Source organism: Lethenteron reissneri, chromosome 51 (assembly GCF_015708825.2).
Source record: "Lethenteron reissneri isolate LAM-NWPU_2019-01 chromosome 51, ASM1570882v1, whole genome shotgun sequence".
Classification (NCBI taxonomy): Eukaryota; Metazoa; Chordata; class Hyperoartia; order Petromyzontiformes; family Petromyzontidae; genus Lethenteron; species Lethenteron reissneri.
Window position 1 is genome coordinate 2,997,554 of NC_083829.1, and position 20,641 is coordinate 3,018,194.

General features: G+C 44.3%; 1 protein-coding gene across 1 annotated transcript in view; it reads left to right on the forward strand.

Annotated features, from left to right (window-relative positions):
* The window catches only part of SUCLG2 (succinate-CoA ligase GDP-forming subunit beta), a 138,290-nt gene that overhangs the window by 38,416 nt on the left and 79,233 nt on the right, over positions 1 to 20,641 (forward strand). The window contains exons 3-6 of the mRNA XM_061572672.1: positions 7,737 to 7,836; positions 11,819 to 11,909; positions 13,726 to 13,878; positions 18,275 to 18,364. Coding sequence (XP_061428656.1) covers positions 7,737 to 7,836; positions 11,819 to 11,909; positions 13,726 to 13,878; positions 18,275 to 18,364 — 434 coding nt within the window. The remainder of the gene's footprint in view (positions 1 to 7,736; positions 7,837 to 11,818; positions 11,910 to 13,725; positions 13,879 to 18,274; positions 18,365 to 20,641) is intronic.

The following is a 20,641-nucleotide window of genomic DNA, read 5'->3' on the forward strand; positions in this document are numbered from 1 at the left end:
GGCCAGATGACAAAAGTGTCGTCTACGTACCTCTTCCATAAGGTCGGGCGTAGAGTGGCAGTCTGGATGGCGTCCGTCTCAAATTTCTCCATGAAGATGTTGGCTACAACACAAGATCCAGGTTCGATTCAACACAGTACATAAAATCCGTGATCTGGTCCCGTCTGTAAAAGATGTGGTTCCAGACATACAGTACCCTGGCGTCTACAAACTAAGTTGCCTCTGTGGTAGCAGTTACATTGGAGAAACCAAACGACATGTCTCAGACCGCATCCATGAACATAAGGCAGACCTGAAACACGGTAGGACAAACACCTCAGCCGTGGCAGATCACTGTTACAATTCAGTGGGCTCACATGACATTGACTTCTCCAAGACAGAGGTTCTCTGCAAGCCATCTGGCTATCATGAGAGATTCGTTCATGAGGCGATCCACATATACAAACACAGAGACAATTTCAACCGAGAAGATGGATTCTGGCTTAGCAATCATTGGAAGGACGTAATAAACCATTTCGGATCTTAACTGATTGTGTTCACGTTTACGGTGACTTTCAGACCGCGTTCCACTCACTGGCATGGTGCAGTGTGCAGAGTAATGTATGGTGTCGTAATTGTACAGTAAACATATAGCAGTATGATACACATTAGGGTGGGTAGAATAATACATAGTGTTATATTAAAATGGATAAGGCAGCAACTGCAGCAGCAGCAGCAAGTGCAGCAGCAGCAGCAAGTGCAGCAGCGGCAGCAACTGCAGCAGCAGCAGCAACTGCAGCAGCAGCAGAAACTGCAGCAGCAGCAGCAACTGCTGCAGCAGCAGTAACTGCAGCTCCCTTTGATGCTGTTAATCCTGCATAATGCACATGCATATGCAGTACTAATCACATTCCTGCATTTTCCATAAATATGCTAAATTCCTTTTGATATGCAAATTCCTTTGTCAATGCGCCTAGCTTATATATATGCTCCAAGCTCGTGTGCTGTTTCATTCAGACTCTGTCGCCTCGACGGACCTGGTTTTCACCTGAGGACGGCTGCTTGCGTTGTGGCCGAAACGTCGTGAGAATTGTTTTATTATGTTTTATTTTTATTATTTTATTACTTCCCTTCTACGTGACTTTACCGAAAGAACCAAGAAGATGAATCCCTGCAGTCACGAAAGCTTTAAATCGAAAGTGCTATGTTCGTCCCGGGGCCCCAATTTCTTCGTACAGGGTGGGCCAAAAGTCAGGACGCAATGGGTTATTATATTTACTTGAACATATCGCATAGAGTTATTTCCTTCACTTGAACAAACGTTCAAACGGATTTTAACGTTTGTTCAAGTCAACAAACGTTTTGTTCAAGACCAAAATTCCACAACAACACTATTTGGTGAAACTGATTAGCAGTGGCACACGAATTAACAAACGTTTTTCTTCTTAAGACGGTTATTGACTAATGTGGCGGGTTTCACTTAATTCAATACGTTGATTTCCCGCGGAAGCTCCCCTGTTTGTGGAGCGAAACGTCTGACATCGTACCGAACAACAGGGGACGGTGCGACCTGATACAACGTCGGAGAGAGCGATGTACAGCTGAGAATACCTCCGCAAAAATTGATTCCCTTGGTTGTTATAACCACATCTATTCTGCGCTAAAGAGAAAGTCGCGGTGCTCAATGAGTGGTGGAAGGAGTATCGATTTAAAGTTCTTTCTGTGGTTTTCTTATTCATTAAATAGCAGTATACTGAGCCCCTTTTCCGACCTCTGTGTACACCCCCAGAGCACATCAGGACTCGGCCGATCATAACGCCGCTCTCATGATCCGTGTCGTTTGTTTAAAATTAAGTTAATGGGGAAACTATAGCATTTTACCCATGCCAGTGCTCTTTTCGTCGACGTGTTTTTTTTGTTCAATTTCCCAGCATTTGTATTGTACGTACGTTGAGCTTCTTTTGTCACGGTGTGTAGCCAACCGTGCTAATCGAAGGTGTATTGTCCAGCGGTGGGAAGCGTCGGCCCGGGAGGAGTTGTGTTGGCGTGCGTTGGGATGGTTTCGCGATGAACATCCACCCCGCTGCGCCTGTAGACCGAACGCATGCCGTTTGTGCTTTCACAGGGGGGAGCTGCGTCAGATTTCTTCCCCATCCGCGACGTTATCGACCCATGGCTGCAGGTTCATTTGCAGCATTATATTATCCGACGGCACACAACAAATGCAGCCTTGTGTGTTTATTTTTTTTTGGAATTCGTCCATATGCAGCTATTTGACGTTTCTGTGAAGGAAAGGCATCAATAAATTACCCAAGCATTTCCCGTGGCTTTTCTTTGAGTGCAAAGTGTAAATATATTTGGTAAATGTCAGTGAAGGATATCAGATTTGTGGGTCTTCACGTTGTGCTGGCATGCACTGTTTATGATACATCACACAGCAGAGGAGAGGCCTCTTATCTACCACACTCTTATTTGCCCTTCCTATTATCCACGCCCCAGAATCGATCCGTGGGAACTCCTCCTACTATCCGTTTTATCGATGTTTCCCATTGTTTGTGCAGCGGATAAGACGAGTAACCTGCAAGCGGGTGGCGATTCCTATCTCTGTTTATCTGCGCGTGTTTCTTGCATCGAGATAGTTTTCGTGGAAAGGACGCGGTCTTTGGGATCTGCCTCTAACACCCCCCCTCCCCTCCCCCCGTATTTGTGAGCATTGTAGGAGATTCACCGCTTAAACTTTATCGTGAGCAGTCTGCCAATTGCACTTGCGCAGATTTGATTTGCTCAGTGGGCAACCGAAGGAATGAATAAACTTGCCTGATGGAACAAGTTTAATACATTTTGCCATCTGTCTGTGCAGCAGTATAAAAAGGGTAAACTGCTGTTCCGTCTATCAGCAGGTCGCGTTTTTGGTACTGGAGGAATCCGATGAGCTATAAAGCTCTTTTTCGCAGACATCAAGTGTGGGTGCTTCCAACCCCTTTCCACTGTCGTGGAAGAGTAGGCCAATATACCCATGAGAGAGGGGCTCTCCAGTGCTCCTTCCAATGCAGGTAGTTGCGCCAGCGGCAGCCTGAACAAGTGATGATTTGGAGGGTCACAGCTTTACTTTTATATTTTAGCCACTTTCCTGAACAAGCCTTGGCACACGGTGTACAATGCGACAGCTCAAGGTTACTGAACCGTCACAGGAAAAACAGGTGCAATATTTTCATAGTGCGAGACGCCCACCCCCACCGCTAACCCCAATCTCTATGGCACCCAGACGACTCTGGGTGAAACGTAATAATAATGTTGAAGTTTGATTGTGTGTGTGGGTGAGGTTTCGGTGTGTGGGTGAGGTTTCGGTGTGGCAACTTGGCAGGCTGTTACAGACAGTTTTCGGCAGCTGCTTTATGCTGGGGAATGGCAGAGGAGGAGATAATTGGTACCCTTTAGCTCAGAGGTGTCGTATTGGCTCTTGCTATGCCTTGGCCCTGCTAATGATCTGGCCGAATTGCCGTGCAGTCTGCAGGTATTTGTAGGTTTTTTTCGGCCGTGGTCGTTAAATCTGTGCAGGTACGCGCTCGTGTGCACACGGGAGAGAGCCTCGCGTAAAAATTATTGGTTACTCTACTATTTCTTTGAGACCGTTTATAATAATAATGCAATTTATAATGCGCGCAAATTTGCGGACGTAACGGCCGCAACTCGGAGGCGCGGAGCCAAGCTCAGAGTCGCTCGAAAGCGTGGTTATAGAGGTGAATTTTAAGTGTCTCTTGAAGGAGGCGATTGAGGTGATGCTGCAAATTTGCAGAGGGATGGCGTTCCAGACTGTTGGGGCTGCCACCGAGAAGCGGCGCATAGACATGACCATCCTGGATCTTGGTATCAAGAGGAGGTCGTGAGTCGCGCTGCGCAGGCATCTGCCGTGTGCTAAGCTGCAAGTTGGCAATAATGAAGGTACGGTGGGCAGGCAGATGTGACGGCATGGTGGCAGAGGCAGGCGATCTTGTATATGACCCTACTGGCGATGGGTAGCCAGTTGAGGGCACGGAGACAGGCAAGTGAGTCGAGACGGGGATGAATGTGGCCAATGAAAGAAAGCGATGGCAATTAAAGTTATGATGTTCCTTATATGAATGAATATATATGTTTTTGGGATCGCGAGGGAATTGTCACGCCCCTAATTCACATGCGAGAATATGGGTTTGCAGAGTGAAGGGAGCTTGAACAAAAAAATAGATCGCAATAATCGAGGAGAAGATGGGCCCATAGCGGTGGAACACTTGCATGTGGCAAGGGAAAAGGTCGTGTGTCACATTTCAAGAGCTGTCCTTTTCCTTGCCTCGCACACCCTCCGGGCAACACCCGAGGAAGAGATGTTGATTATTCGCACGTGGGCACTCGCCGATTCGCGCTCTCCGACAAGGCAACAAACGAACCGGGCACCCAGGGAATAATAATAATATAATAATTTACATTTATAAAGCCCCCTTCAACAATCGTTCTCAGGGCGCTCTGCATGAAAAGGTGGAAATAGTTTAACGTCAAGCAAGGAAGAAGAAGAAGTGAGACGTTTGTAAATAACTACAGAGAGAGCCATTTTAAGCAGATGTGTTTTTCGTCGAGATTTGAAGATTGGGAAGTGTCTCGGAAGACCTGACCTCGATAAAGGAAAGGAGTTCCAGAGTTTAGGTGCCGCAATTGCAAAGGCACCGCCGCCACCCCAAGTGTTAAAGTCGAGACCGTGCAACTGTGAGCAATGCAGCTTCTTTAATTGACCACCAGGTTACACCAGCCCACAGGGGATTATTGTGTCCGTCCGTCGTGCAGGGAGGGGCTGGGTGGGGAGTGTGGGGTAGGGTGGGGAGGGTGGGGGGTGGGGGGTGGGGCTGGGTGGAGAGGGGCTGGTCACCCCGTGGTGCCCTTATAAAACTCAACGTTTAACCTACTCATGCCGGCTTGTGCTCGCCCTCACAGTCGGGCATATTTGCGGAATACACCACGCCGCCGTTGACCCTGGCCATTGACCGAGCTCCCTCCGCAGGAATGTGTTTTTAATGCCAGTCGGGGCACTCCTGCCCCTTTACCACGTGACCCTCCCTGCGCCATTTTTTTCAGTGGTTATTCGTACATTGGTCACCCACACACTCCCGACTGCTAAACCATTGGGTTTAACGGGAATTCTAAAATCCAGTTTTTTGTTGTGGTGGGCTGAGAACCGAGAATTAGAGTTAGGTCCTGCACTGCTATAACTTTTTGGACAATCTTAAGCCTCTAAACCGCCGATGAAAACAAGGCTTAACCTCAGTATGAAAGCCCCCCTCCCCCCCCTCCCCGTGTTAATGATTCCGTGTAGCACTCTTTGTGAGCAAAAACTTAACAGAAAATTAAAGGAAACTTGTATGGACATAGCATGAAAAGAAGATACCGGTCTCCAGCCGTCGTCACGGCATTATTGCTACCTTACTACCTGCCCTGTGTACGCATGCATGTTAAACTTCTTTGACACCGTACATAGCCAATCGTGCTAATCGAAGGTGCGGGGGAAGGACAACAAACTTAACACGAAAAGCAGTCCTGAAGAAATTTGTTTCAATTTAAGATTCAAAAGTGTTTGTCCCCAGCAGCTTCATAATTTTGGAAGGAAGAGCGTTCCAGACGGCCGCAGAAGCGCATCTGAAAGCACACGATGTGGTGGAGCGTCTCTTGTTTCGATGGCCAGCCAAAAGCCGCTGCTGTTGCTGCTCCTGCGAGCATGGAAGGTGTGAATTTGATCACACTTATCAGAATCGCCTCGAACTTTCTTGAGAGCTCCGGACCCGTTCGGAGTGTGGCGAGTGAGATGATTAACCATAAAAGGGGTGTTAACCTTTGCACCTTCACAGAAGACATTCAGGTGTCAACTGTGTGAGTGATCCCAAATATCGATTTCAAATGGAGAATGCGTCCCATGCAAAGAAAGAAAAAAGATCTCCCCCCATATATCTTGTATACAAACTGTTGGGGAAAGTGTTGTTCACGAGCACCTATGAAGGCCTGGACTGCTCTATTACGGGGTGTTGTGGCCAAGGACCAGGCACGGCCGCCTTTCACAGCAATACATTGTAGGCCTGTACCATTACCTTCCTACTATTATAGTATTATAATGATACTAAAGGTGTTGTTTGGCACACAGAAACTGAACTGGCAGTGCACCTACCCCAGAGTTTCATCGCTAGTTTGTTGGCTTGCACATTTTCTCCCTGCAACATCCGGTAACTGCCACCACTGCCGACGATCTTGGCCTGCGGTCGTTCCTCGTTCGAGGAAGGGAGCTGCTTAGCCCGATGGTGGCCTCACCAGCAGGACTCGAAGTCCGAGTCTGGCCGTGCGATCGATGCATCGTGCACGCCGCGTGAGAATGGCAGAGCTGTGTTGGAGAATGCAAATCGGATCGCTAGTAAAGCACTAGAAATGAGGAGCATTGCGAGCGCTGTGCACGCACCCAGATAATGTTAACGGCTCGTCACCACGGGTCCTGCGGTGGCATGATGGCAACCATCTCGTCTGGGATATAGGAGATCATGGTTTAGATCCCGATCCTCACACCTGTATATTCTAGAGTTTGCATGCGTCTCTCCCCGTGGTCATGTGGATTTTTCTCCTGGGTCCTCCGGTTTTCTCCTCCACATTTAGAAACATGCTTTTATTTAGCCGCAATACATTTCCACACAATAAGCCACTTCGTTGAGCTATCATTTGTGGCCAGGTCACTGCTAAAAAAGAGCTTTATAGCTTGGTGGGCCTTGCGTGATAAAATACTATTTATATTCTTGGTTCTTTCGGTAAAGTCACGTTACGTAGAAGGGAAATAATAAAATAATATAAATATAAAACAATAAAAAATTCTCACGACGTTTCGACTGCAACACAAGCAATCATCAGGTGTGAAATCCACAGCAATAAAATGATGATTTTCTTGATGATTGCTTGTGTTGCAGTCGAAACGTCGTGAGAATTTTTTATTGTTTTATATTTATATTATTTTATTATTTCCATTCTACGCGACTTTACCGAAAGAACCAAGAATATGAATCCCTGCAGTCACGAAAGCTTTAAATCAAAAATACAATTTAGTTTCAGATTTTTAACACAAGGAAGCATTTTCATTAATTATTCAATGATAGCATTACCTCGTGCTTGCTTGATTCTACCCACTCTTTCTCTGCTAAAGTACGAATCCCAAAACACACCCCTCCCCTGCCGTCGCCCTCAAACTCTCGTCGCGTCCGTTTGTTTCTCCCCTTGTACGGCGTCGTGAGGATGTGATCGCGCTCATGGGTGAATCGTGCATCAGGTGACCCATCGCGGGGGGTGGCGGTCGCTTCAGCAGGCCCCTTTCTCTACGTCACCCTAGTAGCAGAAACGCTTACCAAAAAATTTTTTTTTTATTTTACCAGGTAAGGCCCACTGAGCTATGTAGCTCTTTTTCAGACGCGACCTGGCCACAACGACAGCTCAACGAGTGGCCTATCATCATGTGGAAATATGTTGCAGCCAAATACTCTAAACGCACGTTGTTTCTAAATGTGGTGGGAAAAAAACCAGAAGCCCCGGAGAAAAATCCACGCGACCACGCGCTGCAAACTCTAAATATATAGCAGGTATTGTCAGGGTCGGGATTGAACCCACGACCTCCCGCATACCAGGCGAGGGAGTTACCGTCTCTTAGCCCCTGCCGGCGCCCACTTACACTTGTTTTGATGCAAATTTTTGTGTGCTCTGTTCCACAGAGGCTCGCGAGCTCGTTCTGAAGGCTCAGATCTTGGCGGGAGGTCGAGGCAAGGGCTCCTTCAGCAGTGGGCTCAAGGGAGGTGTTCACCTCACCAAGGAGTGAGTTTTAAACTGCTCGCGCACTTTCTATTTTAATCGGCCATGGCCCGATCCACTGCTGGATAGTATACGTTGGTCGGGAGAAATTTTTATTTAAAACGTTAACAAATCCGTCAAGTATTCCTACTTAAAGCTTTCGTGACTGCATGGGATTCATATTCTTGGATCTTTCGGTAAAGTGAGGACGGCTGCTTGTGTTGTGGCCGAAACGTCGTGAGAATTTTATTATGTTTTATTATTTTATTATTTTATTGTTCCCTTCTACGTGACTTTACCGAAATATCCAAGAATAAGTATTCCTACGTTTATTTACCCCCTGAATTGTCTTGCATTTTAATTAATTGTCTCGCTTGTCTCAGTCCCTTTTTGCACGCATGCGCTGTGTCAACGCACGTTAGAGACACGAGACTCATTTCAAGTGCCGGAATGCGATCCATTTATTAACCCTGTAATGCAGCGTATACGTTCAGAATGTGCCACTTAGGTGTGATATACTGTATTAAATAACATAGAACATGCCGGGGTAATTTACCTAACCCCGGTACATCTCAGCATATTGCAGACAATTCATTTCCTTTCGGGACAGGTACATTTACTTAATGACCTGTCAACACCGATGCATGCCTTTGATATATACCGCAGATAATGCTGCGAAGCGATCATCCATTCCTTTTTTTGGGCCCTAAATTTCCCACCAACGCACGCGGCCAAGTCGGCTTGCACCTTCCATTACCAAGGTTGGCTACGTACGGGGCGAAGGAAGTTCAACTTGCGTTGCCACGATATTATTTGTTCGTGATACAATCCGATGTCAGAGTTCATGGTGTAACAATTATCACGATACCCACAAACGTGTAATTTGTATTTCACATAAAAAAAAAAACTTAATTGCTACTCTTACTTGTAGTACAGATAAAGATTATGTAAATGTTCTTCAACTGCAGTTCTCTTAACATAATCCGTAGGTATATCTTATAATTGCAATCTATGTCTCTTCAGAAACCCACTCAAAGTGACCCAGTTTGTGGGAATGCTGCCATCTGTACCGTGGGTCTCACGGCTTTGAAATTATCGGCATGCTCGATTTGATGAATTATATATACATGTTCGTACATGAATGTTATCGACAGATAGATTTGACACATGCATTCTGAATGCAATTATGAAAAGATAAGATTGCATTTTCTGTGATCATTTTCAAGGCTGTCGCATGATTACACAGTGTATAGATGGACTTAAAAATACATTTTAGTTTCAAGTATTTTTTTAGGTCAAAAATATGACCCATGATGGAGGTTTTTTTTTCACCGAGTTGGTCGCAACATTCACAAGGATACCACGTGAACATCAACACGGTCAACAATAATGTTAAACAACCATTGGAAGTTACATTATGAGGATACATTAAATCCCTTAATATTGTAACATTCTACCCAGCAGAAGGTATGAAGTTGATCCACTGCACAATAGCTCGCATATGAAATGTTAATTACATAATAATTCACAAGCTAAATGTTGATAATGACTAATTTATTACCATGCCTAATTTTAGTTGTGCGTAGCCAAACGACGTAAGTGGTACCATCATAACAAACTAAATTTGACACAAAGGCTGCGCTGTAACGGTGTAGTACATGCAAACAGGGCTTCCCATCCGCTCAAGTCATGTCAGCCTGTATTCAAGCATCTTCAGCTGGCAGTTGTTCCGATGAAATTGAAATTACATTCTCACTGGTACAGCAGTGACGCACTGGTTAACTTGCAGTGCGACAAGCCCGGTGCCCGGTTTTGATTCCTGGCTGGAGTTCAAATTAGCGACGATTTGTAGCAGAACCATTCCTGCCCTCCTCCTCCTCACTGTCGCCATCCCACACTGTTCAGTGCGGTGAAGTATGGTTAGAAAAAACAACCCTCAATGACTGACATGGTGTGGCGAGGCCTTCATCCCCGAGTGGATTAAGAATAGCTGCAATGTATTCATTTTATTTATTGTTTTCATGCAGCCGTTGTTTAGGCAAATACACATTCTCTCTCCTATGAGTAGGAGAATAAATCTGAAGACTTTGTAAAGACATTGAGGCAACACACCTTATGTCAAACCAGACAAGAGCCTCCTGGGGTTTCACCGTACCATTTGGGCCATTCCAATGCATTAACATTGATTCTCACACTCATGGCATTGTGAGCTTGTGAATACAGTATACTCTCGATTATCTGCTTGCGGTTTATCCGATTTCAGGATTGACTTGCCACCTGAGATTTTGACTGTAAATTAATAACCGATGGATTTTCCTTAAGCCCAAATTAATAATCTAACACCAGTTATACATTGCTCTTCTTGGAAATATTTTATTATAAGTCACGCGCTTAAACCGAACAAATATGCGCTCCGGTGTATCCGAAATCCACGTGATCGCCGCTACAGTACAGTAGTTACATATCTTTATAACAGTGGGTGGAGTTTGATTGTGATTGGGGCGGCTCTGCTATCCATCTAGTGAGCGTAGTCTTCTGTGGGGGAGCAGGAAAGTGCGATGATGGAGCACGCGCATTCGTTCGATATCGAAAGAGTAACAATCAAAATCGTCATTTGTGCTTCATTTTGAGTGATTTATCCTCTCATTAATTTTGTGAGTTTTAATTTATGCCTTCATCAGTGGTTTTTGGCATAGAAATCCGCGGAAAATGTATATTTTTGGATTAGCAACGATTTTGAATTATCCTTGGCCATCCTCCCCGTGATTAGCAGGGATATATCTTGGTTCTTTCGGTAAAGTCACGTAGAAGGGAAGTAATAAAATAATAAAAATAAAACACAATAAAATATTTCTCACGACGTTTCGGCCACAACGCAAGCAACCGTCTTCAGGTGAAAACCAGGTCTGTCGAGGCGACAGAGTCTGAATGAAACAGCACACGAGCTTGGAGCATATATATAAGCTGACAATGCTACCCCTATCCCCTCCCTTTGATGCTGAATTAGTACTATTCACATACCTGCATTTCCCATATCCTCTCCCTTTGATGATGTTAATCCTGCATAATGCACATGCATATGTAGTACTAATCACATTCCTGCATTTCCCATAAATATGCTAAATTCCTCTTGATATGCAAATTCCTTTGTCAAGGCGCCCAGCTTATATATATGCTCCAAGCTCGTGTTCTGTTTCATTCAGACTCTGTCACCTCGACAGACCTGGTTTTCACCTGAAGACGGCTGCTTGCGTTGTGACCGAAACGTCGTGAGAATTATTTTATTGTGTTTTATTTTTATCATTTTATTACTTCCCTTCTACGTGACTTTACCGAAAGAACCAAGATGAATCCCTGCAGTCGCGAAAGCTATAAATCGAAATGCCTGCAGAAGTTTGTGGAAAAAAGTCTTGAGGGAAGGAACGCTCAATTCCGCAGCTCCTGTGGCTCCTGCAGCTACTGGAGTCCGCTAAATTTGCTACCAATCTAGCAAAACAATGATTCTCAATATGAATCGTGATCTTGAATAGCGACAATCCTTAGCACTGTTAATGACAATTAATTGTCACCCCCCCGCCTTCCCACCAAAGAGTGAACATTAATCGACTCGCAAAGGGAGGTGAAATGTTACATGCACAGCTGATGCATTGAGATTATTTTAATTGTTTTACTTTGATAAATGTACACGTAATAAGCCACTTTTTTGAGCTATCATTTGTGGCCAGGTCGCTTATGAAAACTAAGTTAATAGCTCAGTGGGCTTTACCTGGTAAGATAAAAAATAATTTAGTTTTATTTGTATATTTGTAAGTGATTTGTCTTTACCTTTCCTATCCTTTGTCATGTTTGTTGTTACGGTCTGACCCGCCCCTGCTGGATATGTGTGACAAAGAGCTTTATAGCTCATCGGATTCCTCCAGTATAAGTAAATATTCTGATTCTGTGTTATAACTCTTTCATGTTTGTTGTTGTTCTTCTTCCGTCTATTTGTGTTTCTGCTGAACAGTCCTCAGGTGGTGAAAGACCTTTCTGCAAAAATGCTCGGCTTTAACCTCGTCACAAAACAGACCCCCAAGGAAGGCGTTTGTGTTTCAAAGGTGAGACGCTATTTCCATTTAACTTTAATGTTGATGTATACACACACACACACAACAAAGATGTCCCCAATAGCCTCAACAGTCTGTTGGGGCAATTGCTGTTAGCGAGCATCTATGAAGGCCTTCGCGGCACACGAGGATGTCGGTGACCAGCATCACGCCCGGCCGCCTTTGTCTTCCCAGTGGTGATGTTTACTACACACCGCGCCAGGTACTTCATTTAAGACAGAGTTGATTCGGAGGGGCACGTGACCGGTCCAGATAATCGTCACCAATGTTGGCCGTGAGCGAGAATTGAACTCGGATCACTGGGTTCTTCGCGCAGTGTGCTAACCATTGAACCACCGCTTCCCACATACACAGAGTAGGTGACGCATACACACACACACACCCTGCGTATTTTCTGCTATTAAAATAATGTTTTTGGTGCTTGCGGTCCGCTTTTGCTTACGGTCTAATAAAGTGCGTGAATTTATAGAAGGTATTTCTTACTCGTTCCTTGTAATGTTTCACGACCAAATACAATAAATTAAATACAAAAAATATATAGCAGCCTGCGGTACTATTGCTCTAAGTAGTGTTCTGTGTTTCGATTGCAGGTTCCCACCAATGATAAATATATGCCTTCATGATGCCACACGTAGACGTTTATTTATCTGTCTTGAGAGCCCTACTTCGTTAGGGGATTACATTTTCTGGAAACTCTTGCGTTGTGTGGCTTAGCCAATTCCTCTTGGAGGAGTGTTTTGCAAGCGAAAGGAAACCAGAGTATTGGGGAAAAACACATTTATACCCATGGGATTAGGTCGACACAACAAAGGAGTTGAAGAACCCACTGCTAGAGGTGAATCAGGTGTACATACGATCACGGGTTAGGGCACTGACCCAGTATCCCTGAGATCCTAGGTTCGAATCTAGGCACACCCAGAATTAAAGCGGTGTTCTCAAGCGGAGTGAGTTGATTGTCTCAGCCCCGATCATCAGTAGATGTGCCAAAAAACCCCATTGTGGGAGTTTTTTTTCTTAATTTGTCTCATTCCATCTTTCAAACCCAGTAAGTGTGGTCTGATTGATACGCAGATGAGCAGTCTCAGCAGGTTATAAAGAGGTGTTCCCTGAAAGTGGACATTTCAATTGTCTTTATCTCATGACATGATGCTGATAGCACAATTATAATCCACTTGCTGTACTGCCATCTCCTGGCTGTCTCGCAGCCCAGCGGGGTTGGAAGTGTCACGTGATTATCTCCGTGAAATTACATGCCTGCTCCACCATGCCTGACATTTAAAGTATCTCCAATGATTCATTCACATAGCGCACAATTACGCAGCCTGTAGGAAGCTAGCTGAAATTATATATTTTAGAAAATAAAGAGGAATGCAACGTTAGTTTATAATTCGAACGGGTGTTATTGTCTGCTGGTCCAGCTGTGTTGTGGGTAGTAGGGCCATGCAGCCAACGTCATCGTTAAACCGTACTATGCTTCACCAGCCTGCACTGACCGGTGTGAGAGAGTGGTCAGGTTAAAGTCTCATGGCCGGAACTGCGTGGGGGAAGCCCTCACCTTGCAGTGGATTAAAAAACAGTGCTTGCACACGTCTTGTGCAAGCACTTAGATGTTCTCCGACATCTATTCGGGTCGTCACCACGTCGTTGTCCGGCTGCGACGTTCCTGAAAAAGCTGCCGACGCTCGGGAGCGAAACTTCGGACATGGTGCCGAAGGCCACAGTCGATGAAGCTGTACGGCACGGTCGCGAACAAGTGGTAAGCCCGGAGATGTTAATGATCACGGGGAAACCCCCTCCTCTCGCGCAGGTGATGATCGCGGAGGCGTTGGACATCTCCAGGGAGACCTATCTCGCCATCCTCATGGACAGGACCTTCAACGGACCCGTGCTCGTCGGCAGCCCTTGCGGCGGGATGGACATCGAAGAGGTCGCCAAAAATAACCCCGAACTCATCTTCAAGGTGCGTCTGCTAAAAACGAGGAATGTTAACGCCTTCACCTGGTATACAGGAGGTCGTGAGCTCGATCCCGACCCTGACGCCTGCTGTATATTTGAGTTTGCATGTTCTCTATTCACGTTGATTTTTCCCCGGGTCCTCCGGTTTTCCTCTCCACATTGAGAAAGGACGCGCGTTTGGAGTGTTTTTGCTGCTATAAATGTCCACGTGATGAGCCACTTCGTTGAGCTATCCTTTGTGGCCAGCTCGCTGGGGCGACCGATTGAGTCCCTGGTCGCGAAGTAGTGACTGAGGTTCTGAGGTCCCTACTTCGCTGCGCATGCCGGCACCCACTCCCGGCCAGGTGGCCGGCGTCGGTGCCGTTTTTTTCTGACGGGGACTACCTCTGCCTTTTCCTCGGGTTTCTCTGTTTTACGTTCAAATTGCGCACGTTATAAATGTGTTCACGAACGAAGGACGGAATCTGGCAGCCCTAGCTTGCATTCCTGTCACAGCTATCATCAGTGGTGAGTGATAACTGAACCGGCCGTGATATTTGTATATATTTTACCATCTTCTTGGTTCTTTCGGTAAAGTCACTAAAATAATAAAATAATAAAACATAAGTCAATAAAATAATAATACATAATAATACATAATAAAATAAAACATAATAAAAGAATATTTAAAAAAATAATATTTTATAAATTATATTTTATTATGTTTTATTATTTTATTACTTCCCTTCTACGTGACTTTACCGAAAGAACCATGAAGATGAATCCCTGCAGTCACGAAAGCTTTAAATCGAAATATATTTTACCAGGTAAGACCCAATGAGCTGTAGAGCTCTTTTGCAGAAGTGAACCCGACTTCTTTCCTCTGCCCACCCTCCCACCACTCCCATCCCCCCATAAACCAACGCCGCCGCTCCCTTCAATGTATTATGGTCTAAAGTTATCCAGGAATTTCCTGTAATGCTGTCTTCCGTTTCACCATAAGTTAATAGAACATTCGTTACTTTGCGACACACCTGTTAGTAGCATAGACAAAACCGCAGTGCTGTCACACTCGAGTTGCGGCAGCACGTGTGATATTCGATGTTATTCTCCAAATCCGTAATGGGATTTCCTGTTCGAAACGTGACATTTCTCCACTCTGAGAACCATGTCACCATGTGTGCACGTTCTCAGTGTTTTTTTTTTGCTTCAAGAGTTTAACTCGGTACCAAGGAAAAATTTAGGGGCGCTGCGTTGGCGAGATGTTGACTACCTTGCCGGGTATGCAGGAGGTCGTGGGTTCGATGCTGACCCTAACACCTCTATATTTGGAGTTTGCATGTTCTCTCTCCCTGTGATCGCATGGATTTTCTCCAGGTCCTCTTTTTTTTTTACTTTTTCTTATTCAAAACTATTAAGAGTATTTGGCTGCTAAACATTTCCGCGCGATAAGCCACTTCATTAAGCTATCATTTGTGGCCAGGTCGCTTCTGAAAAAGAGCTCCATAGCTCAGTTGGCCTTATTCTCGTAAAATAATAATAGTTTAGTTCCGTTTTAGATAATTATTGGTAGCACCGACGAGAATATTGAATGGTTGGCACACAGAGGTCACCTGCTGGATCTTCCCTCCGCCTCTGCCCACTCGGCAGTATGAATGGCTCCACCACAAATTGTCGGTCGGCAGATCCGCGTGTGCCGTTGGTGGCGTTAGTAAGTGTGTGGGTACTCGCATCGTCTTCGAAGATGTCTGAGCAGCGTGGAAGAGGAGGCCAAATACCCACTGAAGAGGATCTCTCGATCCCCCCAGAGTGGACATCCTTCTGCCAGCAGGAGCACGAGAAAGCATTTGCAGGGCAGCGCCTTCAACCTTTTACAAGAGAAGTGTTTTCAATTGGGAACTATTTATGTCCTTTGTGTATGTGCTTTGTCTCAACAGTTGCCAAACCCTGTTGTTGCACTTGTTAGAAATGAGGTTTGAAGAAACTGCAAGGATATCAACAGAATACTAATCAGTTCACCCTCCCAGCCCTGCGATGAATATTCACGGTTCTCAAATCACAGTTCCATTCGAGAATGATTATTAGTTTCTTTGTCCCTTTTTTACATTTAATTTGTACTGCTTCTCATTGAAATCAAATTGTATTTGATGCTTCTGCGTTGGCAGTGGTGTACAAGCACAATTGACATCAGCAACTCAACACAACCTTCAATAACAACACTGTGGCCTTAAAATAACAATACGGTATATAATAGGGGAAGTTTTGTTGCAATTGGCTCTTCTTCGTAGCACATGTGTTTGCCCATCAGTATCGGAGGGTTTTGTCATTTACTCTTAAACGAAATGTCACACGCACATACCATCTGCGTAGAACGTTCATATGCTATAAATAACCAATTCTCACGTCATTTGATATGTGGTGCAATCGCATTTTTCAAACTACATTGCAGCGATAATTCGCACGATATATATGTGACATTACTTTTGTCGTTTAAAATGAATGGGGAAATGCGACAAAATGAATAAGCTCCTATTAAAGAATGATTAATAAAATGATAAATACACGCATTTTTACGATTATTCGGTAAAAAATTCAAGTTGCACTAATGCGGGTTGGTTATTCTATCAACTCTCGTGGCAAATTAAATCTTCCAGTCGCGCTTTTATTTTTCTGTAAGCTGTCATTCAAACATACAACCACTTGTGAATATCGTGATTGAAAAGCAGCAAGGTTCAGAGATGGTGGTCATTGCAAACTCTAAACTATTAACTATTTATTTTTTCAGCTAAGGCCCACTGAGCTATATAGCACTTTCAGAAGCGACCTGGCCACACATGATACCTCAAGAAAGTGGATTATCACGTGGAAATTTCTAGCAGCCATATACTCAATACATGTTTATAAATGTGGAGGGGAAAAACCGGAGGAGCCTCGAGAAAAATCCGAGTGTTTGCTCCTGCGAAATTCAACACGGGCCCGCATGCCGTCCGAGGAGGCGTAGTCGTTGGGAGCCGTGCTGATTGCCCCGCACGTACGTGCACAGTATGTACATTTTGCCCCCGTAATTATATTTTTCAGGCGCCTTGAATTTTTTTGTTGGCTTTGTTCGCCGGCGACATGGAATGGCGGAGGAGAACCGCCCCCGCATGAAATGCTCGGGGTTTTCACGAACGCTGCTGTGCTCGGTTGCGCAAACCTACGTACAACTTTCCATGCCGGCCAGTCCATTTGATTCGTCTGAAAAAATAATAATCATCATCATCGTGTATTTGTTGTCTTGAAAAGCTGTTCCCTACGCAGGGTTACTCGTCTGCTGTTTGTTAAATTAATAATTCTTTACAGTCTTTTGTCAATCTGCAACGTCCCATATTAAAACAATGGTCAGTGTTGCAACAACGTTGCACGCAACAGGCATTAAACTCAATAATGGTATTATATGTTATCATTAAAACAATAGCGTCTGGGAGTCCTAACAGAGGGTCGTGACCTTTTGAGGTACAAAAACCCAGGACATGTCAAAGGAATGATAATATTTTGCAATATCAGAAGAGGGTAAACGATATGCACATTCCATTTCCTGAGTGGTGCATTTATATTTACGCAATGGACACCCACCACCTTCCCGCTTTAAATGCTTAAGGAACAATTGGAGATTCCACAGAACAGCTACATCAAGAAGGGGACAATCCTGGCAAAGCCAGGGCAGGTGGCAACGCTAGGCCCAACACGTTCTTCCCCTTCTCACCCAGGTGGTCTTGGCCCAGGAAGCCAGGTATGGGATCTAGGGAAGGAAGGGCATCTGCTAAGTCTAGGAATTAAAAAACGGGAATTTTAGAGAAGTAATACATTTGTAAATTAGAAATATATAGAGATAACAGTTATTATTAAACACATGCAGTCATACGTATGAAACACATTCAGCCACGTTTGACCACCTTGTCATGATGACCTTGTGACTTCATTCAGCCAATCAAAGCCGCATCTTGCTTGTATAACTAGGACCATTATGTTTGCAGGCTTGAACGAAGTTGCAAGCTGCAGCCGCCACGTTGCAGGCAGCTTCACTTTTTCCTCGTAGTCTGCGTTAAACGGCGAATGTCAACGTTGGCTTTAGGCAACATTCCAAAGAAAGAACAAAATTGCACCACTTACCTTGAGCTTTAGCCTGTACACAGCTGGAGAAGATTGGTCAACCCGAACAGCTAAACAGATGGGGACATCATAACAAAGACATGAAAGGCCTCAATTGACTTTGCCGTTCCTGTGGACTGTCTTCAGTCCGATCACTCTTTCACATTCCTTGCAAGCACGGAAGCCGAGTGTAAGGGAATTTGGATTGTTGTGCACGTGGCACACGGCTAACTGATTTAAAATTCCTGTGCTGTACCAATCTTGTGAATGCGATGTCATTCTTTTTGTAGGAGGCCATAGACATCGTGGAAGGCATCAAGGATCAGCAAGCCTTGCAGATGGCCAAAAACCTGGGCTTTAAAGGCAAGCTTGAGAAACAGGTAAGAAAGAAAACGTTGTCAGTATATTACATTGTTGTATTATTTGAAGCTGTATGTATTTCTAAAAATAGTTTTCCGCTGACTGACCTATTTTGTCGAACATTTTTTTTCGCGGTCTAGTATACCCATAATGGTAGTCGAATGATTACGATTCAAATGAAAATCATTTCCTTTGCCGAAAAAAGCCTCGCTGAATGTCAAGGTTCATTTTCAGCAGGGTTCTGCATGATGATGTTTGGCTAATTCGATTTAGTGTTTGGCTTCATTTGCGAATGAAAACCGAGTACCTGGAGAAAACTCATGCACCCGGTTTCCTTTCACATTTACAAACATTCATTCATGGCTTTGGTCTAACTTTCCTATATAGGACCTCCAGAGCTTGGCCAATTGTTAGGACCAGTTTCGGCTGCCTTCCCGCATGCCTGTGGTTTCCTGCATCACAAAACTGCGCGTGTCGTAAATTTTACAACGTTTTGAGATCCAGCCTTCATCATTTAACACATGTTCAAATGTTTTAATATTAATAAAAAAAATCAATATCACGACTGCCATATTCTCTCCACCTTGCAGCCCTAAGTCTATATTACTTGGTATTCCCAGACGCTGTCTAATTAAAGCGCTAACCAAGTCTTAGTTCTTCTCGCATTGCAAGATCGTAGGAGGCTTGGGTGTATTCTGGGTGATTTAGTCCTTGGCAGTGATTTTCCTCTTAATTGACTATAGACTCTGGAAAAAAAACATTTTGGAAAAATGTAATAATAATCCTTTATTAATTTCAGTTGCATTTGCACAAGTTATATCTCGCTAAACCTTCCCTCATCCAACACTCACTCGGTTAATTGCATTTCAATGCACAAATAGGCGAACGGGACCACGCTTGATTTTTATCTGCTCGGATGATGTGTGCTTTGACTAATTCAAGAAACTTTTAAGTTGTTAGAAACATCATGATTAAACTACTATTGAGTGATTAATTAGATGTCCACTTTCACAAAAAAATACATTTATTCTACGCTGTCGTGTAAGCAGATTGTTTTCCTTATTTTTTTGCTCACCTACAGACATCCACTTTTTTCTGCAGAAATGTAATTAAATAGTCCACGAGATTCGCAACCAAAGCCAACTGCCGGCTCCAACGCGTTTCGTTTGAGCATGTAAATTAATGGCTTTATTTATCGTGTAATTTTTGTTTACTTGAATGCATGTTTCTATCTCTGAAGGGACACCTCTGTGTTGACGCCATGGGTGTGTAAATATGCTGGGTCCTATATAGCGCAGAGTGCAGTTAATGCTCCTGTTGCAAATCTCAAACAAATCCTTCGTGTAGATCCAGGCTTACTTGGCGCTGTCGGTGGCATTTCAATGGAAATACATAAATGAATAGAAAAATAAACAATGAAGCAACTTCCATTCCATATTTGCAGAGGCAAAATGGAATGTGTTTTAGTTTCTCAGCCTATTGGTCTCTCTGGGCTCGTATTAACCGGCAGCGTTTGTTTAAGCCGCAAAATCCACACTGCCTTTGACCTTCTTTGGTCTCATCAGCAGAGTCAGGCCTTGCTAAATAAATCTGCTGGTTTACCAGATGTTATTGGTCAAAGCACTCTAATTGATGGAGCCCCTTTAGCAAAACAATAATATCCCATAAAACCCATTACTTGCTGTGGCAAAGCTTTCCGGCTAATGTAATAAGTACATCGACTTCCATTTAATATGTCCTTAAAAAAGAAAATGTTTATTCTCAGACTTACTAGACTTACGTGAACCACTGATATTTGATACAGCTATTAGTAATTACATTGATTAAATTGTATTCACCCATGAAAACCACATGTGACAATCAATTGCCACACCCAGTTCAGTATCCTTCTTGCGATACTGCCCCAAATATGTATTTGATTGCTTTGCTTATGGCTCACTCACAGTGGCCCAATCACTGCACGATCAGACAACCCTGTCGCCGTAATTATGTAACGATACATTTCGGCCCTCTGTTAATCCAATGCTGGATGCGAATGCCTCCCACACTGCATCTGTCTTGGGGCTTGTCTGACCACATCTCATGCTGATTGGTAAATGGGTGGAGTTTCTGAACTGGTTCAGAATATTACTCGCCGCTGAGGCTGGCTGTGGCTAGGTTTCGGAACTTGGATCGGCGGCGGGTTCCTAATTCGGTGCCCTCACCGCTGTCACACGTCGCATATCATTACCATACGTGCTGCAATGCTAAACATGTTTATTTCACTTTCCTCATTTCTCCTATATAATGAGATTTTT